The 25,564-nt window shown below is 34.9% G+C and overlaps 1 protein-coding gene across 1 annotated transcript in view; it reads right to left on the bottom strand.

The window, feature by feature from the left end:
* Positions 1–25,084, bottom strand: part of LOC110580783 (NKG2-A/NKG2-B type II integral membrane protein-like) — a 29,424-nt gene extending 4,340 nt beyond the window's left edge. Inside the window, exons 1-2 of the mRNA XM_021690444.1 lie at positions 24,898–25,084; positions 24,418–24,513 (exon numbers count right to left, since the gene is read on the bottom strand). Coding sequence (XP_021546119.1) covers positions 24,418–24,513; positions 24,898–25,084 — 283 coding nt within the window. The remainder of the gene's footprint in view (positions 1–24,417; positions 24,514–24,897) is intronic.
* Between the last annotated feature and the right edge of the window lie 480 nt (positions 25,085–25,564).

Below are 25,564 nucleotides of genomic sequence, written 5' to 3'. Positions count from 1 at the left end.
AAATTTCTCATCAATGTGTCACTTAAAATTTGAACAGGAAATCCTTACACTTGGGCTATTTTGAAGACACTTTATCTCATCACATAACTCCAGAATGTCCGAGACTTTCATCTTGTAGTGTGTCATTTAATTGACATGTGCCTCTGAGAAATTTTTATGTCTAAAAGATATTGGGGTCAGAGACTTGACCACCCATGTTGTTAACTTGCTTTTATTTCAGTCACAAATGCTGAGAACTGAAAATTCAGGACTTTTAAGAGTATCTTAGATGGGCCAATCTATTTTTACACAGGTTGCTAAATCTTGGCATTACCTACTTCTTTCTCTTATACTCTCCTTATGTCATTTCTGTTATAATGGGGAAAATCTGAAACCATCATCCCATTAACAATAGGCATTTAATGATATTTATCTCCAACTCTTTTGAAGAATTACTAAATTTTCAACTTTATGGTAACTGTTGTTACTATCATCAATTCTTAAACTGTTCTCAATTTCTCTGCCCTAGTTCTTAAGATTCCTACATTCAAATTTATTATTTGTAAATAAGTTATTTAAATTTCACATGATAAAAATAAATGTCTCTGGGAAGGTTAAAACATTAGACAATATTGAACTATATCACCATGGCAGAGGTTACAATATTAGTAACTACTCATGACATTATCCATTGATTCATCCTCCAATCATAGCCAGTTGTCTCTTATTTAAAAAGGATATTTGTCATAAATGACAAAAACCCAATAATAAGTATGTAGTGGGAAAACAAAGGTGATTTTTAAGCATTGTTCTTAACTAAAAAATAGGACAGCAGAAAATGTGGACTTTTTTTTTTAGTTAAGTTAATGACCTATGAATACCAAAGGAAATAAGGGGCACCTGGATGGCTCAGTTGGTTAAGCGTCTGCCTTTGGGTCAGGTCATGATCTCAGGGTCCTGGGATTGAGCCCCATGTTGAGCTTCCTGCTCAGCGAGGAGCCTGCTTCTCCCTCTGCCCTGTCCCCTACTTGTGCTTTCTCTCTTGCTCCCTCTTTCTCAAATAAATAAAATCTTTAAAAAAAAGAAATAAAACTTCATATTATCTAGTTTGCATCAAATGCAATTCTTTTCATCATTCCTCCTCTTGTATCAAGAATTGGGTTAATGTGTACTTATCATTCCTAAAGAACTTAAAAACAGAAGTATAATATCCAGCAATCCCACTTCTGGGGATGGCATATCCCCTTTTATTGCCTATGCTTATTGCACTTAGTAGATATTATATATTTTACACATTGAAGGTTTGTGGCAATGCTGTGTGGAGCAAGTGTATCACCACCATTTTTCCAACAGCATTTACTCACTTCATGTGTCTGTGTCACATTTTGGTAATTCTCACATATTTGTAACTTTCCCATTATTACTACATTTGTTATTGTGATCTGTGACCCATGATTACAACTTGTTCAAAACTCAGGTGATGGTTAGTATTTTTCAGCAATACAATATTTTTTAGATAAAGCATGTACTTTATTTTCTTAGACATAATGCTCCTGCACAGTAATAGGCTACATTATAGTGTAAACATAACTTTCATATGCACTGGGAAACCAAAAATTGATATGACTGGGTTATTTGACATTCACTTTATTGCACTGGACTGGAACAAAACCCACAATATCTCCAAGGTATGCAGTATATATCCAAAGGAAAAGACACCATTATCTAAAATAAATATCTCTATCCCTTTGATTGAAGCATTATTCATAATAGGTACAGTAGAGAATCACCCTAAGTGTCTACACAGAAGGATAGATACAGACAATGTGGCATACGTACAATAGATACTATTCAGATATGAAAAAAAAGAAGAAATCTTGTCATTTGTTTGGGCTTTTTAATTTTTATTTATTTTTTTTCCATTTCAGGTGTAGAATTTAAGGAATAATCACTTACATAAAACACCTAGTGGTCATCACAACAAGTGGCTTCCTTAATACCCATCACCTATTAAACCCTTCCCCAGTCCCTCTCCCCTCCAATAACCCTCAGATGGTTTGCCTCTGTCTCCTCCCTCCGTGTGCAATTGATTTCTTTCTTAAATCCCACATATAAGTGAAATCATATGGTATTTGTCTTTCTCTTACTGACCTATTTCGCTTAGCATAATACTCTCTAGCTCCCTCCAAGTCCTTGCAAAATCAACATTTCACTCTTTTGATGGCTGAATAATATTCCATGGTAGATATGTAACCCCTCTTCTTTATGCATTCTTCAGTCGATGGACATTTGGGCTCTTTCCATAATTTTCTTATTGTGGATAATGCTGCTGTAAACATTGAGTGCATGTATCCCTTCAAATCTGTGTTTTTGTATCCTTTGGCCACATACTTAGTAGTGCAATTGCTGGATTATAGTGTGGTTCTATTTTTAACATTTTGAGGAACCTCCATACTGTATTTCAGAGCGGCACCAGTTTGCATTCCCACCAACAGTGTGGGAGGGTTCCCCTTCTCTGCTTCCTCACCAGCACCTGTTGTTTCCTGTGTTGTTGATTTTACTGTTCTGACAGGTGTGAGGTGATGTCTCAGTATACTTTTGGTTTGTATTTCCCTGATGATGAGTGATGTTGAGCATGTTTTCATGTGTCTGTTAGCCATCCGGAAATCATCTTTGGAAAAACATCTCTTCATGTCTTCTACCCATTTTTTAAATGGATTATTTGTTTTCTGAGTGTTGAGTTTTACAACTTCTTTATATATTTTGGATGCTATTGCTTTAACAGAGATGTCATTTGCAAATATCTTCTCCCATTTAATAGGTTATGTTTTAGTTTTATTGATTGCTTCCTTAGCTGTGCAAAAGCTTTTTATCTTGATGAAGTCCCAATAGTTTAGTTTTGCTTCTGTCTCCTTTGCCTCAGTAGTCATATCTAGTAAGAAGTTGCTCCGTCCGATGTCAAAGAAGTTACTCTCTGTATCTTGTCTGTATACTCCTCTAGGATTTTGATGGTTTCAAGTCTCACATTTAGATCTTTCATTCATTTTGAATTTATTTCTGTGTATGGTATAGGAAAGTGATCCAGTTTCATTCTTTGCATGTGGCTTCCCAGTTTTCCCAACACCATTTGTTGAAGACTCTTTTTTCCGTTGGATATTCTTTCCTGCCTTGTTGAAGATTAGTGGAACATATAGTTGTGGGTCTATGTCTGTGTTTTCTGTTCTGTTTTATTGATTTATGTGTCTGTTTTTGTGCCAGTACCATACTGTCTTTTGACTACAGCTTTTTAATACAACTTGAAGTAAGGAATTGGGATCTCTCCAGCTTTGCTTTTCCTTTTAAAGATTGTTTAGCTATTGGATGTCTTTTGGGATCCAAACAAATTTTAGGATTGTTTGTTCTAACTGTGAAAAATGCTGTTGGTATTTTGATAGGGATTGCATTAAGTATGTAGATTTCTTTGGGTACTATAGACATTTTAATGAAGTTTGTTCTTCCAATCCGTAAGCATGGAATATTTTTCCATTTCTTTGTGTCTTCCTCAATTTCTTTCATTAGTGTTTTATAGTTTTCTGAGTACAGATCTTTCACCTCTTTGGTTAGTTTTATTCCTTGGTAACTCATGATTTTGGTGCAGTTAAAATGGGATTGATTCCTTGATTTCTCTTTCTGCTGCTTCATTACTAGAGTATAGAAGTGCAACAGATTACTGCATATTGATTTTATACTCTGTGACTTCACTGAATTCCTGTACCTGTTCTAGCAATTCTTTTTTTTTTTTTTAAGATTTTATTTATTTTACTTCCTGCTAAGCAGGAAGCCTGATGCGGGGCTCAATTCCAGGACCTTGGGATCATGACCTGAACCGAAGGCAGATGCTTAACGACTGAGCCACCCAGGCGCCCCTGTTCTAGCAATTCTTTTGGCGCCGTCTTTTGGGTTTTCTCTATAGAGTATCATGTCATCTGCAAATAGTCAAAGTTTGACTTCTTCCCTAATGATTTGGATGCCTTTTATGTCTTTATGTTGTCTGACTGATGAGGCTAGGACCACCAGTACTATGTCAAATAGCAATGGTATAGTGGACATCTCTATCTGTTACTGACTATAGAAGGAAAAGTTCTCAGGTTTTCCCCACTGAGGATAATATTAGCTGTGCATGGTACGTGTGTGGTCTTTATTACTTTGAAGTATGTTCCCTTTATCTCTGCATTATTGAGGGTTTTTACTCATGAATGTATGTTGTGCATTGTCAAATGCTTTTTCTGCATCTATTGAAATGATCAAATGGTTCTTAACCTTTTTTTTAAAATAAATGTGGTGTATGACATTGTTTGCTTTGTGAATATTGAACCACCCTTGTAACCAAAAATTAAATACCACTTGATTCTTTCAATTATTGTTGGAATTGACTTGCTAGTATTTTGTTGAGAATATCTGCATCCATGTTCATCCTGAATATTGGCCTATAGTCGTCTTTTATAGTAGAGTCTTTGGTTGGTTCTGTTAGTAGGATAATGCTGGCCTAATAAATTGAACTTGGAAGTTTTTCTCACATTTCTATTTTTTTTTTAATTTTTTGAGAAGAATGGGTATTAACTCTTCTTGAAATGTTTGGCAGAACTCCCCTTGGAAGCCATCTGGCACTGGAGTTTTGTTAGATTTTTGATGACCTAATTCAATTTCTTTGCTGGTTATCCATGTGCTCAAGTTTTCCATTTCTTCCTGTTTCAGTTTTGGGAGTTCATGTTTCTAGAATTTATCCATTTCTTTCAGGTTATTCCATTTGTTGGTCTACTGTTTTTAAAAAACATTCTCTTATAATTGTATTTCTATTGTGTTTGTAGAAAAAAAATCTTGCTGATTTTATGGAAAAAGCACAGATACACCTATAGTACAAAAGAGAGATATAGGATATTTTTGGTTTTGAATTTTCATGGTGATAGTGTATTTGTAAAGACTACTTGGTGGGTTATTTGGGGGAGATAATGAAGAAAAGATTGACCAGTGCTATATTACAAGGTAATATGCATGAGTTGAAGGACTCAGATCACTCAAGTTTTTGTTAAGTAAGGCTGTCCTTTCTTTATCAACAACATATGAGTAGCATGCTCTGACTATATTTTACCAGTCTCAATTTAGCAGCTAAAATGAAATACAAAAATTAAGAACAAAAACAGAAAGACACAAAATAATTCAGGCAAGAGATGTGGCAGCTTGGACTAAGGTTAAGAGTGGCAATGGTCATAAGAGATTGGACTCTGGAATACTTTGTAGTCAGTGTTAACAGGACTCTAATGTGAGAATGTGGACTGAGAAAGGAGAGGAGTCTTGAATGAAGCATGTGCTTTACCCTGAGTATCTGAAAACAAATTGAATCTGTTTCCATTCAATGAGCTGGAAAAGATTATACATGAAGTAGGTGTGATCAAAAATCTGTATTTGGATTGGACATGCGAAGTGTGAATTATCCATTAACCACACCGGTGGAGCAGTTGAGTAAGGACTCAGATATCAATGTCCTGAGGTGAATGGTGAGATTTGGGCCAGAAAGTATAAAACTGGGCTTTTCAGCTTACATGTGGTGCTTAAAACTAAGTAACTGAGAATATCACCCAGGAACCTCAAGTGGATATAAATAAGAGGAAGTTTTAGGATGTAAAGAAGTAGAGGAGACGAGGTGAAATCAGCAAACAAGACAGAAAGCATAATGATGAGATAGGAATCAAACCCTAGAAAATGTATTGCCGTGGGTACCAAGTGAAAAAAGTGTTTCCAGGAGGAATAAATGATCCACTCTGTTGAATGCTGCTGCTAATCCAGTTAGATGAGAGTTTATTATTGGGTGTACAAAATAGGGAATGGTTCCAGTGAGCTGTTGGGGCAACAATCCTATTTGTCATAGCTTTAAAAGAAAATGGAAAAATAGGAATTAGAAATGGTTTTACCATGATGCAGCCAGGTGTTCATTAAAGTTTTTTTTTTTTTTTTCCCCAATAGCGATGAACTGTGTTTCTAGAATGGGAGGATCAAGTACACTACCAATCCTGACTACAATCACATATGCTCTCTTCCCATATGGTTCATCTGCATTTTCCCTATCATTCTGATCCACTCTGCAAATGTTATCCTTCATGCCTAAGTAGCTTTTATAGTTTCTCCCTCCTTTTCTCTTCTTTTCAAGTGTTCTTTCAATTCACTTACTTTCTCCCTTATCCTTTCTAATCTGTTCTTTAATCACTCCTTTGATTATTTATTTAAATGTTTTTGTTTTCATTTCTAGAGTTCCTCTTTTTGACTTTTTCAAATTTCTCTGGATTTTTCCCATCACCCAACCCCCAGACACTAACTTCTTATTTGGTGGTCACTCTGTATCCCTTATACTTTTATTCACTCTGTTTGTACTTTATAATCAATATTGAAGAATTCCGTCATTTGTTTTTTTTCTCTTTTTCTTTTCTTCTTCTTATTTTTTGCATGATTTTCAATTTTTTTAAAGATTTTATTTAGTATTTGACAGAGAGAGACAAGCGAGAGAGGGAATACAAGTAAAGGGAGTGAGAGAGGGAGAAGCAGGCTTCCCACGGAGCAGGGAGCCTGATGCGGGGCTTGATCCCAGGACCCTGGGATCATGACCTGAGCCGAAGGCAGATGCTTAATGACGGAGCCACCCAGGCACCCCATGATTTTCAATTTTGATCATAGCTTCAAAATCCTGTATGGCCTGGGTGGAGAATAACCGCAGAAGTTTTTCTTCTGCAATAATGATTGCTGAAATCTGGGAAATAATTTTGCATATGATAAGCTGTACATTAGGATTTTTTTTCTTTTTTACTATGAGGAAGGTAATGGCAATGACTATGGCATGAAAGACTAGAGCTTTATTTTTATGTGCTAATTATATTTGGAGATTTATAAATAAGAAACATAAGATTTTTTAACCCATTTTTTTAGTCTGGAAAATACTATATCCATTTTAAGGGGAGGCAGTCTAAATTGAATCTGCCAAAGGAATACTAATACTAATACCCCATTGTTTATAGCAGCAATGTCCACACTAGCCAAACTATGGAAAGAGCCCAGATGTCCATCGACAGATGAATGGATAAAGAAGACATGGTATTTATATACAACGGAATACTACTCAGCCATCAAAAAATGAAATCTTGCCATTTGCAACAACATGGATGGAACTAGAGGGTGTTATGCTAAGCAAAATAAGTCATTCAGAGAAAGACAGATACCATATGATTTCACTCATATATGGAATTTAAGAAACAAAAGAGATGAACATAGGGGAAGGAAGAAAAAATAAGATGAAAATTGAGATGGAGGCAAACCATGAGACTCTTAGCTCTAGGAAACAAACTGAGGGTTGCTGGAGGGGAGGTGGGTGAGAGGAAGGGGTAATTGGTTGATGAGTATTAAGAAGGGAACTTGATGTAATGAGCACTGGGTATTATATGCAACTGATGAATCACTAAGTTTTACCCCTGAATATTAAAAAAATAATAATAATAAATAAAAGGAAAGAAAGAAATAGTTTCAGAGAAGTCAGGGATATAGTGATCAATATGGTAGTTTTCTCCATATATAACTTTCTGAGAATACCCATTAGGTGTTGAACATAACAGACTTGTTATTTCTAGATCCCAGTCTTAAACATTACTTATTTCAGTACTAAATCCAGAGGAAGATGGTGCCCTTTTATAATTTACTGTTGTTGCAGCAGAGCAGAAAGTGTATTCTTTGCAGGAACTCAGTTCCAAAGAAAATGCAAAAAGGACAATGTTGTGTCAGTCCAGTCTCATGTACCAAATTAATTAATCTGAAAATTTTATTTTCTGATAATTAATGAGTGTAAAGTTAGAGATAAAATAAGAGTTTAGAATTTAAAATGTGTTGCTCTGCCCTTAATTACAACCATTGGTTCTTTGTGGTTCCTCCTAAGGCAATATGTAAATATCTAGCTTTTGTCCCCTCAAATGTTCTGGACTGGATAAGAATAATAATGGAATCTGAGAGGGGATCAAAAATAATTTTTACAAGAGAGAGCAATGTGATATCAAAAGTTATGACATGTATAATTAAGAACTTACAAGGAGAGGGAAACAATTAGCAGAAGGTTATTTGAAGAAATAATGGCTGAAGCTATTTCAAATTTGTTGAAAAACACCAAGTTAAATTCAGGAAGCCCAGCAAAACCCAAATAAAAAAATAAGACTAAATCACATGTGGGCACATTGTAGTCATACTTCTGAAACAGATAGAAAATATTGAAAGCAATGAGAGAATAACAATATATGCCTAGAAGTTCATTAGAAATAATAAAGTGTAGGAGATAATACAATATTCATCTCAAGTAAAAAACCCTGCCAACCCAGAATTCAATATCATTAATAGTCTTCCACAACAAAAGTAAATTAAGACATTTTCAAACAACTACTCAAAACATCCATCACCAGCAAGCCTGCAGTGCAAGAAGTGCTTTTGGTGTATCCTCCACTTATGCTCACTCTACCAAAGATTTCCCATGGCTTCTTATGAGTACATGTAAAACATTAGGCACCTTTTTAAGAAGCATGTAGATATGTAAAAATAATTTGGGAGGAAATTGGGAGGTGTGCCACATCAGAATGTTAATATTAAAAAATTTCTTTCTTACTTTTCTCCATTCTCCATGGTAAGAAATACATATGTGTGGATGGGATACTCAACACTGGAAGGAAAAGGACATTCCAGTGTCTTCTTCCTCTAGGCCCCAGTAGGTTCCCCAAATCTAGGAATCAAACAGACTATCTTGTCAAAGCTTGACAACCCCTTTAAAAATGTCTTCAATTCCAAAAGAGACAACCATTTATATGTCAAAAGTAACACATTGGATGAGGAGACTGGGATTCTTGACCAATAAGAGAAAGAACAGTAATTGCAACTTGATTTCAAAAATGTAAATGCATGTCCAGAAAGACTTACTCTTGTTTAGTGTCCATACATGACATGTATTGAATTTTTAAAACCCTGTTTTAAAATGTAAATATCTTTTTGCACAACAAAGGAAACAGTCCACAAAATCAAAAGACGACTGATAGAATGGGAGAAGATGTTTGTAAATGTCTTATCAGATAAAGGGCTAGTTTCCAAAATCTATAAAGAACTTATCAAACTCAAAACCCTAAGAACAAATAATCCAGTCAATAAATGGGCAGAGGACATGAACAGACATTTCACCAAAATGGATATGCAAATGGCCAACAGACACATGAAAAAATACTCAACATCACTTGGCATCAGGGAAATCCAAATCAAAAACTCAATGAGATACCACCTTACCCCAGTCAGAATAGCTAAAATTAACAAGTCAGTAAAGGATAGATGTTGGTGAGGATGTGAAGTAAGACGAACACTCTTACACTGTTGGTGGAAATGCAAGCTGGTGCAGCCACTCTGAAAAACAGTATGGAGGTTCCTCAAGAAGTTGAAAATAGAGCTACCCTATGACCCATCAATTGCACTACTGGGTATTTACCCCAAAGATACAAATGCAGTGATCCAAAGGGGCACCTGTACCCCAATGTTTAGATCAGCAATTTCCACAATAGTTAAAGTATGGAAAGAGCCCAGATTCGTAGATGAATGGATAAAGAAAATGTGGTATTTATATACAATGGAATAGTACTCAGCCATCAAAAAAATGAAATCTTGCCATTTGCAACAACATGGATGGAATTAGAGGGCGTTATGCTAAGCAAAATAAGTCAATCAGAGAAAGACAATTATCATATGATCTCACTCATATGTGGAATTTAAGAAACAAAACAGAAGATCATAGGGGAAGGGGGGGAATAAAACAAGATAAAATCAGAGAGGGAGACAAATTAGGATACTCTTAAGCATAGGAAACAAACTGAGTGAGGGTGGGGAGATGGGGCAACTGGGTGATGTACATTAAGGAGGGCATGTGATATAAGGGCACTGGGTATTACATAAGACTGATGAATCACTGACCTCTACCTCTGAAACTAATAATACACAATATGTTAATTGAATTTAAATAATTAAAAAAAAGAAAAAAGAAAACTAATGACATAAAAAAAGAATGACAGAGGAACCCAAAAGAAATTAATAAAAGCAGCTAAATACTGAAAAAAATTTAAAAAATGAAATGCTAATATCTTTGATGTATATGATAAGTGGTTAAGTCAGATGATATTTCTGATGCCCAGTAAAACTAATATATTGTAACAATAGAGATTGGATGGGTGAAAGGAAGAAGACAGTTTTAGAGCTTCAGTTTTCTTGGAAATCAGTCTTTATTGAATAAATTTGAAAAAAATATGAAGATATCACATATAGCAAGAACATCATGTGGTTAGGCTGTATTTTAAGGATCTTCAGGCATTATATTTTTGATTCCTTACATCAGCCCTATGAGGTGGTTATAGTTATGGTCATCACGTCACAGGTGATGAAAACGAAGCATCAAGTTCTTAAGTCAAAATGTCTAATCTAGTGAATACTTGTCTGCCAAGAGGTACTGTTCAAATAATCTTCAAGTAACTATGTGAGTAAGATAATGTATCTATCATATTTTCCAGGGCAGGAAACTGACCCAGAGCAGTCATGTAACTGACTCACAAGCCTAGAGTCTGCATTTAGAAATTACATTGAAGAGGCCTGATTTCACTGCTGATGTCCTTAAACTTTACCCTGTACTACTTATTCCCATTTGTAAATTGATCAAGGATCCTGGTGCAAGCATCTATATGATGCATACCAAGCCTCGATCAACTAAAATCCAGCCAAAGCACAAACTGGTTAATGAGAAATAAATGCTTATTTTTCAATGTGAATACAATCTTGGGTTATTTGTAGCACAACTTTAGCAATTAGTTACAGCTACCATTTACATATTATATGAGTTTGATTTTGAATATTCATATAATTTCTCTACCAGAGTGTAAGGAATCAGTACAGAGAGTATAAAGAATATGTGTAGGGGTGCCTGGGTGGCTCAATTGGTTAAGCTTCTGCTCCAGCTCAGGGCATGATCCCAGAGTCCTGGGATCCAGCCCTGCATCCAGCTCTCTGCTCAGCTGAGAGCTTTCTTCTTCCTTTCCCTCCGCCCGCCGCTCCCTCTGCTTGTGCTCTCTCTCTCTGCAATAAAAATAAATTAAAAATCTTAAGAAAAAAAAGGATATGTGTAAAAAAGAATATGTCTATATCAAAGAGATAAATGTATATGAAATATGAATTTATTTTGCAAGTAATAATTAAGTTCAATCTCTCTCCCTCTTGTAATTGAACTACGGTAGAAATATCTGAATCAATATCAAATTACTAAATTTGTCATGAGTTCTGGCAATAACTAGCTGTTTGACTCACACAATATCTTTATACTTTTATTCTTGTTTTTTTCATTATTTAACATTTTATTTTTTGCATCAAAGTATTTTCTAGACTGGGTAAGGGTGACAGAAGTGGGGACTTGGGGAATTTAATAAAACAAGATGTCTTTTAAAATATCTGAAATCCAGGTAAGGAAAACAACACACAAGAAAAAGTAGTGAAGGACACTGGTTATTAATGATTGAGAAAAACAATCTCTACCATAAAATGAACCTAATTTTGATAGTGCTATAAGAAAAGTGATTCAGGAGATAGCTGTTTATTCCATTCTCTGAGGATGTGGGACAGATGTGAATAACTCTTATACAGCAACTCTGTGGTTGTTGCATGATAACCCTAAGTGCTTGTTAACAATTGAGTACTCTCAGCTCTAAATCTACTCATCGCTCTGTGCCCTGTTCTCAGATAATGGAGCTAGATCCTATAAACTTCTCTTCCTTGTCAGCTCACATGAGGTTGAGTTTTGTTGGTAAAAGGCAACGGAGAAACACTGCAACAAAAAAAGCTCTTTTTCCTGGTTTCATGGTGTTTTCAGGCTGTTTGGCAGCTCTGGCTTGGTTGCCACCTGCAGGCATCCAGGAAGTCCTATGTATTCAGCCTCTAGCAAGTTTTTGTTGCCAGTAGCAGTCAAAGTTTCCTGCCCTTGCTCTATGCCTCCCAACAGTCTGTCAGTTTCCTCTTGCTTGCCAGTCACAGCCTGAGATCCAACCTCACCAAGTTCATGTGTAGATGATGGAATTGCTCTGTCCCAGGCCAATCCCATAAGCATGTCTGCCATGAAACTGTATGTAGCCACATTGTCTTCAATGACATCTAAATCCCATCTTCAGAGAGTAGACGTGGCTGCCCAGTGATCCCTCCTTTATGTACTCTCCTTCAACCCTAAGAAACTCTTTATGATTTTTAATTTTAGTAGCATTTCCTCTTAGTAGGCTTTCCCTTACAAATAGATAATAATTGTTTACATGAATCTTCCCCTAGTTTCTGTCTTCCAACCGGTTTTCATTCTGATTGATAACCACACCACCCTGGGTTGTTTAACTCTTATTTGCAGCCCTTTAAGGGCTAGGACAAATCAATTCATTTGGAAAGATGAGTGGATTGATTACCTTATTGAAGACTTTACAATGACAGTGCTTGATATTATGATGTGCAATTTATCGATAATTTAAATAGCAAATGCTAAAGAAATGCATAATATGTACCTGGGCATATATATTTTACATATAAATAAAGATTGAAAAAAAAGTTCTACAACACCAAAGGTGAAACCTCAGGTACAATTTGGACTTGGCATGATTCTGATGCATCACTGTGGATTCATCCTTGGTAACAAATGAAGCATTCTAGTGAATGATGCTGATAACGGGAGAGGCCATGCACGTGTGCATACAGGGATAATATAGGACAGCTCTGTACCTTCCTCTTAATTTAGTTGTGAACCTAAAATTGCTCTAAAAATTGTATTTGAAAATATTCTGAGAAAATAATTGTATGGCTTTTGAAGAAATGAGATATATGTTCTTTATAAATGGTGAGATAGCTTAGGTAACTAAAATGCCTAGTGCTTACAAACATATTTTTTTAGATCTAAGCAGGGTTCAAAAGAAGTTTTGTTTGAGTCAAAGTTGAAAAATGGACAATCCTTGTCACTCTCTGAAGAAACTGACAACCTGAAATACAGAGAATTATATCTCATTACTCTTAAAAATATAAATCACAACATTTTGAAGAACAATTTATTTAGACTAATAGCTGTACATCTAAATCTGAATATTTCCCATATCATTTTTCTATAGAAACACTTTAACACATGTGTTATAGAATTGTTCACATACTGCACTTATTCTTTGTAAGATTAGTCCTCTTAAGGCATAAAATACAAAAGTTGTCAAGAAACTTACACTTTAGGAAAGAAGGTCGAGTTTTTTGGCCACAAAAATGAATTAATACTGATGTTCTGGGAAACTCCACTAATCCATGAAGAACGAATGAGGCGGCTGAACAAACACTATGAGAAAACAAATTTTTTTAGAAGTCAAATAAGAGCTCTTATTTGAATTTGTAGTAACAAACACAGTTAATTCTTACTTTATAGAATCTTTCAAATTTTAATATAATATTACACACTGGACATGTTATAAAAATATCTTAGTGGAAGTAAGTGAGGAGGACAACCTGAGAAAGGTAACAATTTCAGGGTTTTGATAATTTATCAAAGGTTAATAATATTTTGTGAAATACCTATTTTTTGAAAAAATTCCTAGAGATTCTTTTTTTTATTATTTATTTATTTGAGAGAAAGAGAGAATGAGAGACAGAGAGCATGAGAGGGAGGAGGGTCAGAGGGAGAAGCAGACTCCCTGCCGAGCAGGGAGCCTGATGCGGGACTCCAGCATCATGACCTGAGCCGAAGGCAGTGGCTTAACCAACTGAGCCACCCAGGCGCCCCCTAGAGATTCAAGTAAGAAGAAAACATATCTGTAGTCTTCTTGCCCAGCACTGCTCCCATGCCTCTCTATCTGCCCCTCGGAGCTCAAGGATCCAGAGACTTGTGGTTCTATAATTTGGAGAAGCTGCAAAAGCAATGGTGCTGGTGCCACAGGGGAGACTTGATTAGCATCGGGGAAGGGGATGAAATAGCTTATTGACTTTTCAGTGCAGTATGATGATTTTGCATGGTAATGAATGAGGAAAACCCATGTGTGTCTGGAGCAGTTGACAGCCCCGCTTGCCTGGATCTGGGAGCCTGGGTGGAGTTGTTTTTCATCAGACTCGGGGCTGTGACCCAAGAGACCCTAGATCTTGAATGGTGTGACTTCCCACGGACCCTGCTCTAGCCTCTGGAGCCATGACTGCAGATGCTGCCCCTCCAGACTCTTGTTGCGGACTTCTCCAGCCTTTGGGAGCTAGTCAGTGAGGCCCCAAATGACCCAGGGCTCAAAGGCAGGTAAGGGAAGTCTCCTGGCCTGGTCTGGCCCAAGGGGACAGGCGACATGGTCATTAGGAATATTTCTCCTGCACTTTTTCTCAGGTATCAATAAAATTGTTTTCATTCCAGAAAAAAAAAGTTGGAGGTAGCAATTTTCCTGTCAAGCACTGTGACCCTCTTAAATATAATAGGAAAAATACTGTTAGTGAAAGTACAACAGAAGAGTTGACATGAACTCCCTATACACTCTTGGCTGATGGAAAAATATATATACACATGGAGAAGAGACCAAGATGAACCCAGTAGAAAGTAAAAGCAGAAGGAGACTTGAGAACTGATATTCAAGTTGTGAGCACTCCTCTCTCTCTCTCTCTCTCTCTCTCACACACACACACACACACACATCACATGGCAGAGTGTGGAAGCCCTACTGACTTGCAGTTCTGGAACACAGTCTTTTAAAAAAAACTTGCAAGTAACATCTAAGCTACAAAATCACAAGGGCAATCCCTAAGAAAGTAGGCTAAAAGAATAAGAATTTGGAAATACTGAACAAAAATATTAGCAGGCAGATTATAGGGGAGAAGATCCAGCAGTAAAGTGTACGCAACTTATACAAAATGTAAATCTAAGAATATGAAATAGAATGCATGTTTACTAAATTACATTATCAAAAGCATCTACCTAAAAGATTTAAAAAAAAAACATGAAAAGAAATGGCAAATATCTTCTACACTAAGGGAATGTATGGGTCAATATAAACTTCTACTGGGATAAGATATTATATTTACTAGAAAAAAGTATTTTAAGTACTGTTTATAAATATATGGAAATTAGAAAGAAAACAGTTCAGATAATTAAATTAACATATGATGGCAGCAATATAGCAAATAGGAAATATCAATAGAGAAATAAAACTATATGAATAAACCACAGAGAAATTCTTAGTTTATCATTGTATACCTAAATGAAATTCACTAAATGGGCTCTCCAGAGAATTTGAGATACAGTAGAAAAAATTGATGAAATTGAGGAAAGAATAACAGAATTTATTCATCTCATAAAATGAGAAAGAAAAAAAAAAGAAAAATTAACAGAGTTCAGAAACCTTCAAAACAGTATCAGGAAAACCAGCATAGTTCTGGGGCGCCTGGGTGGCTCAGTCGTTAAGCGTCTGCCTTTGGCTCAGGTCATGATCCCAGGGTGCCGGAATCAAGCCCCACATCGGGCTCCCTGCTCGGCGGGAAGCCTGCTTCTCTCTCTCCCACTCCCCCTGCTTGTGTTCCCTCTCTCGCTGTGTCTCTCTCTGTCAAATAAATAAATAAAATCTTTTAAAAAAAAACAAAACATCATAGTTCTAAATACAATTTGAGAAGGAGAAGATAAGCAGGGGGGAGGAAAGCAAAAAAACAATCATAAGTCACAATGAATGAACAACTTCTTAAATATCATTTAAAAATATTTATGGACCACAGAGACTCAGCAAACTAATAATAGAATTAACACATAGAAATCCACAACTCAATACATAATGAAATGACTGAAGAACACATGCAAACACAGACAAAGAAATACTCCTGAGGGAACAAGGTGGATCATGAGAGACTCAAGTCAGTGTGAAAATTATGGAATGGGTGATATAGCTTCCACCTGGCATTGAGCCCCACATAGGGCTCTCTGCTCAGCGGGAAGTTGCTTGTCCCTCTGCCCCCACTCCCCCAGCTCATGTTCTCTCTCTCTACAAAGAGAGAGAGCCCAGAGCTTCTTATTCCTTTGTCTTATCAATGTTATCCCCCTCCAGTTGGAACCAGTGTCCCCCATGGAAACAATAACTTAAAAATATGTCCTGGGATGCCTGTGTGGCTCAGTTGGTTAAGCGTCTGCCTTTGGCTCAGGTCGTGATCCCAAGGTTCTGGGATCGAGCCCTGCATCGGGCTTTCTGCTCAGAGGGGAGCCTGCTTGTCCCTCTGTCCCCACTCCCCCGCTCATGCTCTCTCTCTCTAATAAATAAATAAAATCTTTAAAAAAAAGGAGAAAAGTGGGACCACATTAAACTAAAGAGCTTGTGCACAGCAAAGGAAAGAACAAAATGTTTTGAAGGACAATGTACAGAACAGAAGAAATATTGTAAACTATATATCTGATAGGGGACCAATATCTAAAATATATAAATAGCTCAACCAATGCAATAAAAACAAAGAAAATAATCCAATTTCAAAAATGGGCACAGGGCTGAGTAACATTTTTCTGAAGACATAAAAATGGCCAATAAGTATAAGAAAGGTACTCAAAATCACTAATCATCTGGGAAATGCAAATCAAAGCCACAATAAAATGTCACCTCACACCTGTTAGAATTGTTTTTTTCCAAAAATATAAGCGAATATTGGTGAGGATCTGAAGGAAAGGAAATCCTTTGGAGGAAATGTAAATTGGTGCTGCCACAATGGAAAATAGTACAGCTCTTTTTCAAGCAATTACAAATAAAAATACAATTATATTCAGTAATGTCACTCCTACATATATATTTAAATACTGAAATCATTATCTCAAAGGTATACTGCACACCCATGCTCATTGCAACATTATTCACAATGGCCTCATTATTGAAGGAACCTAAGTATCTGCCAACAGTTAAGAAGGTGTTTTATACACACACACACACACACACACACACACACACACACACACGCACAACGAAATATTATTCAGTCATGAAAAAGGAGATCTTGTCATTTGTGACAAATGGATGGACCTTGAAGGCATTATGTAAGTGACAAAAATTAGACAGGTATAGACCAATACTGTATGGTCTCACTTACATGTAGAATCTGAAACACTGAACTTGTAAAAACAAAAAGTATAAGGCTATTTACCAAGTTCTGTGAGGAATGGGAATTGGGGAGATGTTTAAGAATACAAAGTTACAACTAGTACATAATAAGTTCTGGGAGTTTAATGTACAATATAGGATTATAATCAGCATTACTGTATTATAAACTTCAAAGTTGCTAAGACTAAATCTTAGCTGTTCTCAATACGCACAAAAGTGATAAATAAGTAACATGAGAAAGATATTATCTAAGATTACCACAGTAATCAATCAGTAATACATAAATGTATCAAATGAACACATTGCATGCCTTAAATTTACACACTGTTATGTCAATTACATCTCAGTAAAAACAAAGAAAAGATTTTTGTTATACCCACTTACTACAAGGAAATAGCTTAAGAATACAGCTAAGACACCAAAGAGGAATTAAAATGGAATACTAAAATAATATGTTTAATACAAAAGATGTCAGGTAAGGTGGAAGAAGAAAACAAGACATAAACATAGAATGAATAGCAAAATGGGAGACCTAAATCCTACTATCCCAATAATGACATTCATGTTAATTAAGTAAATATCCCAATCAAAAGATAGAAATTGTCATACTGAATTTAAAAAAAATAAGATCCATCATTATGCTTTCCATAATACACACATTTTAGATTCAAAGGCACAAAGAGGTGAAAGTAAAAGGATAACAAAAGATCTACCCTACAAACAGTAACCCCATAAGTAAGCACAAATGGCTATTCTAATATGAGACAAAGTAGCTGTTAAAGCAAGAAATATTATTAGAAATTAAAAGAAACATTGCAACACGTTAAGGCTGTCAATATGAGATGAAGATAAAATAATTATAAACATACAGTATTCACCTAACAACAGAACCCTCAAACACATGAAATAGAAACTGACAGATTTGGAAGGATAAATAAACAATTCAATGCATGTAATTGGAGATTTAAAAGCTCTTCCTTAAGCAGTGAGAGAACAGCAGGTCACAAAATCCAGAGGCTTATGGAAGACTGTAAAAGCACTAGGAACCAGCCTGACATACCTGACATACATAGAAATTATTCTTCTAGGTCATAAATAGGGATCAAACATTTAAAGGATGGGAATTTTCAAAGTATATTCTCCAAAGACAAAGGAATAAATTAGAAGCAACAATAGAAAGAAATGTGGGAAATTTCCAAACATGTGGAAAAGTGATAAACTTCTGAAAAATTTACAGTTCAAAAATGAAATCTGTGAAAATACCTTGTACTGGATGATACTAAACTGAGAATATATCAGACTTTTAGGGTGGAACTAAATGGGTGTTATATGCAAACAATGAGTCATGGAACTCTACATCAAAAACTAATGATGTAATGTATGGTGATGAACATAACATAATAAAATAAAAATAAATAAATAAATAAATAAAAAGAAAGTAGTGTTTAGAGACAGTTCATAGTTTTGTCACTTACACTCAAAAGGAAGAATGTTATAAAATGCATGATCTGAGTATCTTCCCTCTCAAGAAGCTGTACAGAGAAGAGCCAATTAAAGTTAGAGAAGAAAGAAATGATAAACATATACTTAGCTGAAAGTTGATTGTGAAGTATGTACAGTAGAATAACTCATGGTAGCTCCAAATGGATCAATACCCAATATCCAAGAGCATTAGCAATAACATGGATGAATACACTGCAGTAGAATCAGACAACAGAACAGCAAGGAGTAGGGACAATTTACAAATTCAACTATATGGATGAAACACATGTTCAGTTTCCCCTGAAAATGCCAAAAATAAAATATGCATACTGTATGATTCTATTTATGTAATTGTTTATAAATGGAGGTGAGAACATGAAAGGGGCATTTTGCAGAGCTGGTAATATTCATTTTCTCATTCATATGATGGTGACACTTGAAAATTCAGCCAGCTGTTGGCATGTATTGCATGTGCAACCATCTGTATGGACATTATACCACAATAAAATTACTATAATAGAATATTATGAAAATATGCAAATATCTTTAAAACTAGACATAAAATTGAAAAAAACCCTACCAAATACAACTTGTGAAAACCAAAGCAAAAAGAGATAAAAATATCAGAAGTGTCTTAACTTCTACTATAACTTAATCTGTAATTCAGATAACTTTTCATACTCAGTTACAGAATATTTAGATCCTTATGAGTAAAGAAAAATGAAATACCAGGTAAAAACCAAAAAGAAACCCTTTCTACCTTATGAGGTAGAAAAAAGCGTCTAACAAAATATGTTTTGTGTACATTTTCTTGGAATAATAAAAAAAGGAAATTACATGTCAGTGGCAATCATAAACTGATTCTCACAATATATAAAAATAATGGACTATGACATAAGTGGATTTACTGAAGCAATACCATGTTGGATTTACATGTGAAATTACATAAACTTAATCTGTCACATTAGCAGAGTAAAGAAGGTCAAATGATGTGATTTCTCTGATGCAGAAGGCAACTGATAAAACTAATTTTCATTCTTAATTTAAAAAAAATTAAACTGATAGAAATAAAAAGTAAACATCCATGCAAAGATCTAGAATAGATATGATAACTATGAAAAAGAACTAATACAAATGCACTGTTTACAAAAGGAGGATTTTTAAAGTATAGGTTGACATAAAAATACATACAAGATTAAAGAAACTGAGGAGAAAGAGCAAAGTTAATACCTACACATATATGGAATGCAGATTTCAACAAAGATGCAAAGTCATTCTGTGGAGAAAGTATAGTCTTACAACAAATGTTGTGGAAACAATTCAGTATCAAATGAAATTAATAATATATACCTTATACTATGTACAAAAATGCTAAACATTGACCAACCATAAGTATAAATAATAAACTTTCAAGAAGATGTATTAGAAAAAACACCTGACCTAAAGTCGTGCAGTGATTTCTTAGAAAGAACAACAAAACATGACCCATAAAAGAACAAATTGATGAAGTGTAGTTCATTAAGATAATGTCTGCTCTTTGAAGAGAAGAAAAAGACAAGTCATAGACTTGAGAGGAAATATTTACAAATCATACATCTAATAAAATAGTTGTTGTCAGGATACATAAAGAATTCTCAAAATACAATAGCAAAAAGTAAAAATATTACCAAAATATTTCAAGATAATTTCACCAAAAAGCATATATTGATGGCAAATACAAGTACAGGGAAAGATGCTTAACACTATTAGTCTTAGGAACATTCATATTAAAACACTACATATCAGAATTCCTGTTCCAGCAAGATAGAGAGGATATACTGTTCCCTATCCCTTCCACCAAATACAGCTAAAATACCTGGACATTATATACAAAACAACATAAGATTCAAACAGGTGATGAGAAAACTGACAGAACTGGGCACCCCAGCTCCAAGGAATGACATGGCAGTGAATGCCCTGGAATTTATCTTTTATCACATAGCTCAGACTGGTGAGCAAACCACAGACACCAATGGGTACAGACAAAAGTCCCCCCAATTTTTTTTCTCTCCAGTCAAAATAATGGAAAAAATGCATGCTAGAAAGACCAAAAAAATGTAGAAGCTAAGTGTATTATTTCAAAAATCATTGACTACCTAGCAAAAATATCACTCAGGAAAGCAGGGGAAATCAAGACAGTCTGTGATAAAGGAAAACTAAGAAAATGTGTCACCACCAGATGCACTCTGAAAAAACTGCTAAAGGGAAATATCTAAACAGAAATTAAATGATAACAGAAGGAATCTTGGATCATCAGGAGGAAGGAGACAACCAAAGAAAGGATAAAACTATCATTAGGTCTAATGAATTTGCTTCACCTCTTGTATTGTCTAAATTGTTTGATATTTGAAGCAAAATCATCAGTTGAAACAAAATTATAACATCCATGTGATTCTCAATATAAGTAGAAAACATTTAAGACAATTCTAGTAGAAATGAGACACAGTAAAGGGACATCAAGGAAGGTAAGGCTCTACATTTTAGTCAAAGTGCTGTGGGTTGTGACAGACTGTGTAGACTGATATATGTGTATATAATTATTTATACAGAGATATCTCATATCTATATTATTTACATAAAGCAGATTAGAACACATACGGCCATATATCTAACTTTAAAAATATAAAGTTAAGTATGAAGAAAAGATCTACTTTGTTGTAAATTATGCTCCATCAATTAGGTCATGATGTAGAAAAGTGTAACCTTCATTTTTATCTCCCAGGCTTAAAAACACAGCGTCACAAAAAATAAATTCCAAGTGGATCATAAACCCTAACTAAAGGTTAAAAAATAAATAAACAAAAAAAAGATAAATCCAGGAAAGTAATATAGGAAATTATATTCATGAATTTTGAGTAACTTCTGAAATAGGTCCAAAATAATCACTAACACCCAAAATGATAAATTGGACCATGATAATATTAAAATTCGGATCATTAAAAGACTCCAATAGGGGAGTAAAAATGCAAGATACAGCTATTTCCATCTCATAAACCCAAAAAAGTGCTTGTATTTAAAACACGATGAGGACTTCTAAGAAGACAAAAGAAAACACCATTAGGAGAAATGAGCAAAAGACACACTTGAACTCTTTTTATTCTCGCCAAAGAGAATATCCTAATGACTCACAGTCCAGAAAAATGATACTGTTATATAATCACCAGAACTTAATTGTATTCAATTTTATGAGACTACAGAGTTTTGGATCAAGGGACTATTTGTACAATGTGTATTTACACAATACACTAGATAAATGTAGGGATGATTTAATATATTGAAAGACACACGTATCTATGACCATGCAGTTTCATACTAATGCTTAGAAGAAAATATATTATAATTATATGTAAATACAATTATAATGTTATATTTATACATTATTTTATTATGAAAAATGCAATATTTACATTCTAGAAATATACCATTTACAATGTAGTTATGTATAATAAATTATTATAAATACAATATGTGGAAAAAGACATAGAAAAGGCCTTTCATTACATAATTATTCATAATATCCACACACCAAAATGGAACTAAATTTCTGAGAACAGATTTTAAATGTCATATTCATATAAGACAGCAGCAGTGAAAATTCACAAAATATAGACAAATGTGATAATACAGTTGGATTACAAATATGAGAGCCAAAGGAGACACACATAAAAATGCATACTGCACGATTCCATCAATATAAAGCCCAAAAATAATCGAAGATATTTCACATTATTAAAATTGGCAGGGCTAGAAGAGACTCTAAACTTATCGTTCATGATCTGATTTGTAATTGTGTGCTTCTATTTTGTGATGATTGTGCACATTCATATATTTAGTTTTCTTGATGTGTTAAAAAAAAGTAAGGTTATTTCAGGTAAAAGAGCATTTATTGAAGTATGGTTTTCTTTGAAAAGCAAGAACTGGAAATTATAAAATATACATTAAAAGTATAAAAATATAGGGCGCCTGGGTGGCTCAGTTGGTTAAGCGACTGCTTTCGGCTCAGGTCATGATCCTGGAGTCCCTGGATGGAGTCCCGCATCGGGCTCCCTGCTCGGCAGGGAGCCTGCTTCTCCCTCTGACCCTCCCCCCTCTCATGTGCTCTATCTCTCTCATTCTCTCTGTCTCAAATAAATAAATAAAATCTTTAAAAAAAAGTATAAAAATATAAATATCATAGAGTCAAACAATGGAATAGTAACAGACTTTAAAATAAACAAGAAATATGTACAAATATATGGATGAACTCTACAAGTATAATATTAAATGATAAGCTTTTAATAAAATCTGGAAACATTTGAAATCTCACCATTTCCTCTTTATCATCCAGGTGGAACAGTTTAGAGCTGTGAGAAGCACAGGACGACCAGCTCTCATTCCATGATTTTCTTTCAGTACTAATGTAATAGCAATTGTTGGAATATGCAATCCACTCTTTTGGACAATGACATGCTGGAGAAAGATTATGAGATATTATCCAAAAGGCTTTGAATATTAAAACTTGCAAATTTACAACTTGCATATGTATACACAAATGTGTATACGACACATCAATTTACCCTCACAAGATGGCAAAAATAAAACAAAACACACGCACACTCCTAGAAGAGTCAACCTTTCCCCCCCTAATTTATGTGCCCATATGAAGCAAACATACAAAAATGTCCATCTCTACATGTGCTCTGAGTCATTGAACAAGACCACTTTTTTGGAATTGCATAAGGATTTATCTCTTATTGTGTTATAGCATGAGGAAATTTGAGGCCATTGGTAACAATGACTAGGTGACTTCATTTTATTTTATTTTATTTTAAGATTTATTTATTTATATGAGAGATAGCATGAACAGGAGGGGCAGAGGGAAAGGGAGAGAGAATCTCAAGCATACTCCATGCTGAGCATGGAGTTGACATGGGGCTCAATCCCAGGACCCTGAGATCACAACCTGAGCCAAAACCAAGAGTCAGACACTTAACTGACTGAGCCATATAGGCACCCCGGGTATGGTGATTTTAAATGAATATTTCCTCATACTGCTGCATAAAAAGTAATACTCTCCTATATTCATTATTTCTGAAAATTTATTATGCAATTTTCTAATTCATTTTCCCCAAAAGCATCTATTATCATCCTTGTCTAGCTTAAGATAGAGATAAAATATAAATTATCCTAATATCATTTTGAAAATGATGTTCTACCTTTCTGGATCTTTGTTTCCGAGGACGCTTTGTTCTGCACTGGTCCTTCAGGAACTAAAAAAATTAAGGCAATCCTCATAAAACTTAATGAAACTTAATATTACACTAAATAAATCACTATGATTTGAGTTTCTTAGTTTGAAGTTTGGTGTATGGTTAAGAATGAGAAAACTCTGTAATAAAATAGATTTTACCCATAAAAATTGAATAAATAATGAACATGTGGGCAAAGATAATTCAAAAGTTTAAAGAACCGATCTCACAGTCTTTTACAATATTTGGTTCAACCCATCTCAAGAATTAATTTGCATATCTCAATTACGTCTCTCCTATAGCTTGCGTTTGAGTTATGAAATCCGAATATATGTGTAATACTCTCTATAATTATTCTGTTATGTCTACTTTTGACAAATTCAGAATAACCATTCCACACTTAGAGCAACATGCATTAAAATGAGATAATACAACTCCATAATACTGTGCAACATTTCGAGGCACTGATGATCATTAAAGTGAAACATTCCCTTGTAGTCATTCAAACACTTACTTACAGAGAATAACAGCTATTGTGACCACAGTGGACATCAAGACAAGGCAGATGATTCCCAGGATCCCAGCAATGAGCTTCCCTGGACATGAAGGTACATAGTAGGAAGAGAAATGAAAATTCTGAGAAAGGATGGATGGAAATAATCATTTAGGAAATTTACATACAAAAGACCCAACAACGCACAAGGAATCACATACAAAAATTTGGACCCCAAACCTGTAACTACCATTGTAATCTTCTCTCAGAATATACCATTACATTTGCAGTAAATATATTACCCCCATGAGATTGGGTAAAGATCACGGATTATAAGACTTAAATAAGGTTTGTCCTCAGATTTCAATTACAATACCATATTCCAGCTCCAAGCTCTGATCCTCACAAATGAAAAATATGGGAGATCATTCCCTACTCATTCCCTACACCCCTGCACCCCAACTGCACATCCTAGAACAGTTAGACTATGTGTGTATTGTTTTACCTTTCCACGGGTAATTTTTGCCATTGCCTTGAAGATCCTGAGAAGCATTTTGAAGATTTAATTCTGCGTAGGTTATTTCCTGCTCAGTTACTGAAATGGAACTTTTAGTGCCCTTAGCTTTCATTTGATGTCTTTTTGAGCCCTTAACCTGATTGAGTTCTGCATAGGTAACTTCTTGATTATTCATCTCTGCAGCTGAGTAGTGTCAGGCACAGTGCTGAATGGGACCGCACTGAAGGACTTGATGAATAGTGTACGTAATGACAAGATTGCTAGGACAGTCACACTGGGTGGAGTGTGTGGTGAGTGATAGTACTCATTTGCAGTTGGACAATGTAAAATCTGGTGCTAGTTACCTTAGAGCTTTAAAGAAGGGTTTCATGATAGAATAAGTGGTTTTTACAATGATATTCTATGTTTGACACAATAGTATTGATTGGAAAAATGTAAAGCAATAAATTAGTGAAGAAGAAAAGAATTCATGAATAATATTGTCCTTATTAATGTAAGGTGAGATTCCACAGAAACATGTCAACATTATTAGAATAACTGGGTTAATATTAAAATGCTGTGTTAGAAAATGCTGCACTAATTTTTTTGACAAGTTTTAAACGCATTATTGGTTTAAAAAATTGAGTCCCCTAGATTAGGGAATACTAGTTTTTGA

Source organism: Neomonachus schauinslandi, chromosome 5, assembly GCF_002201575.2.
Source record: "Neomonachus schauinslandi chromosome 5, ASM220157v2, whole genome shotgun sequence".
NCBI lineage: Eukaryota > Metazoa > Chordata > Mammalia > Carnivora > Phocidae > Neomonachus > Neomonachus schauinslandi.
Note: the sequence above shows the minus strand (reverse complement) of the source record. Positions and strands in the feature narration are given on the sequence as shown.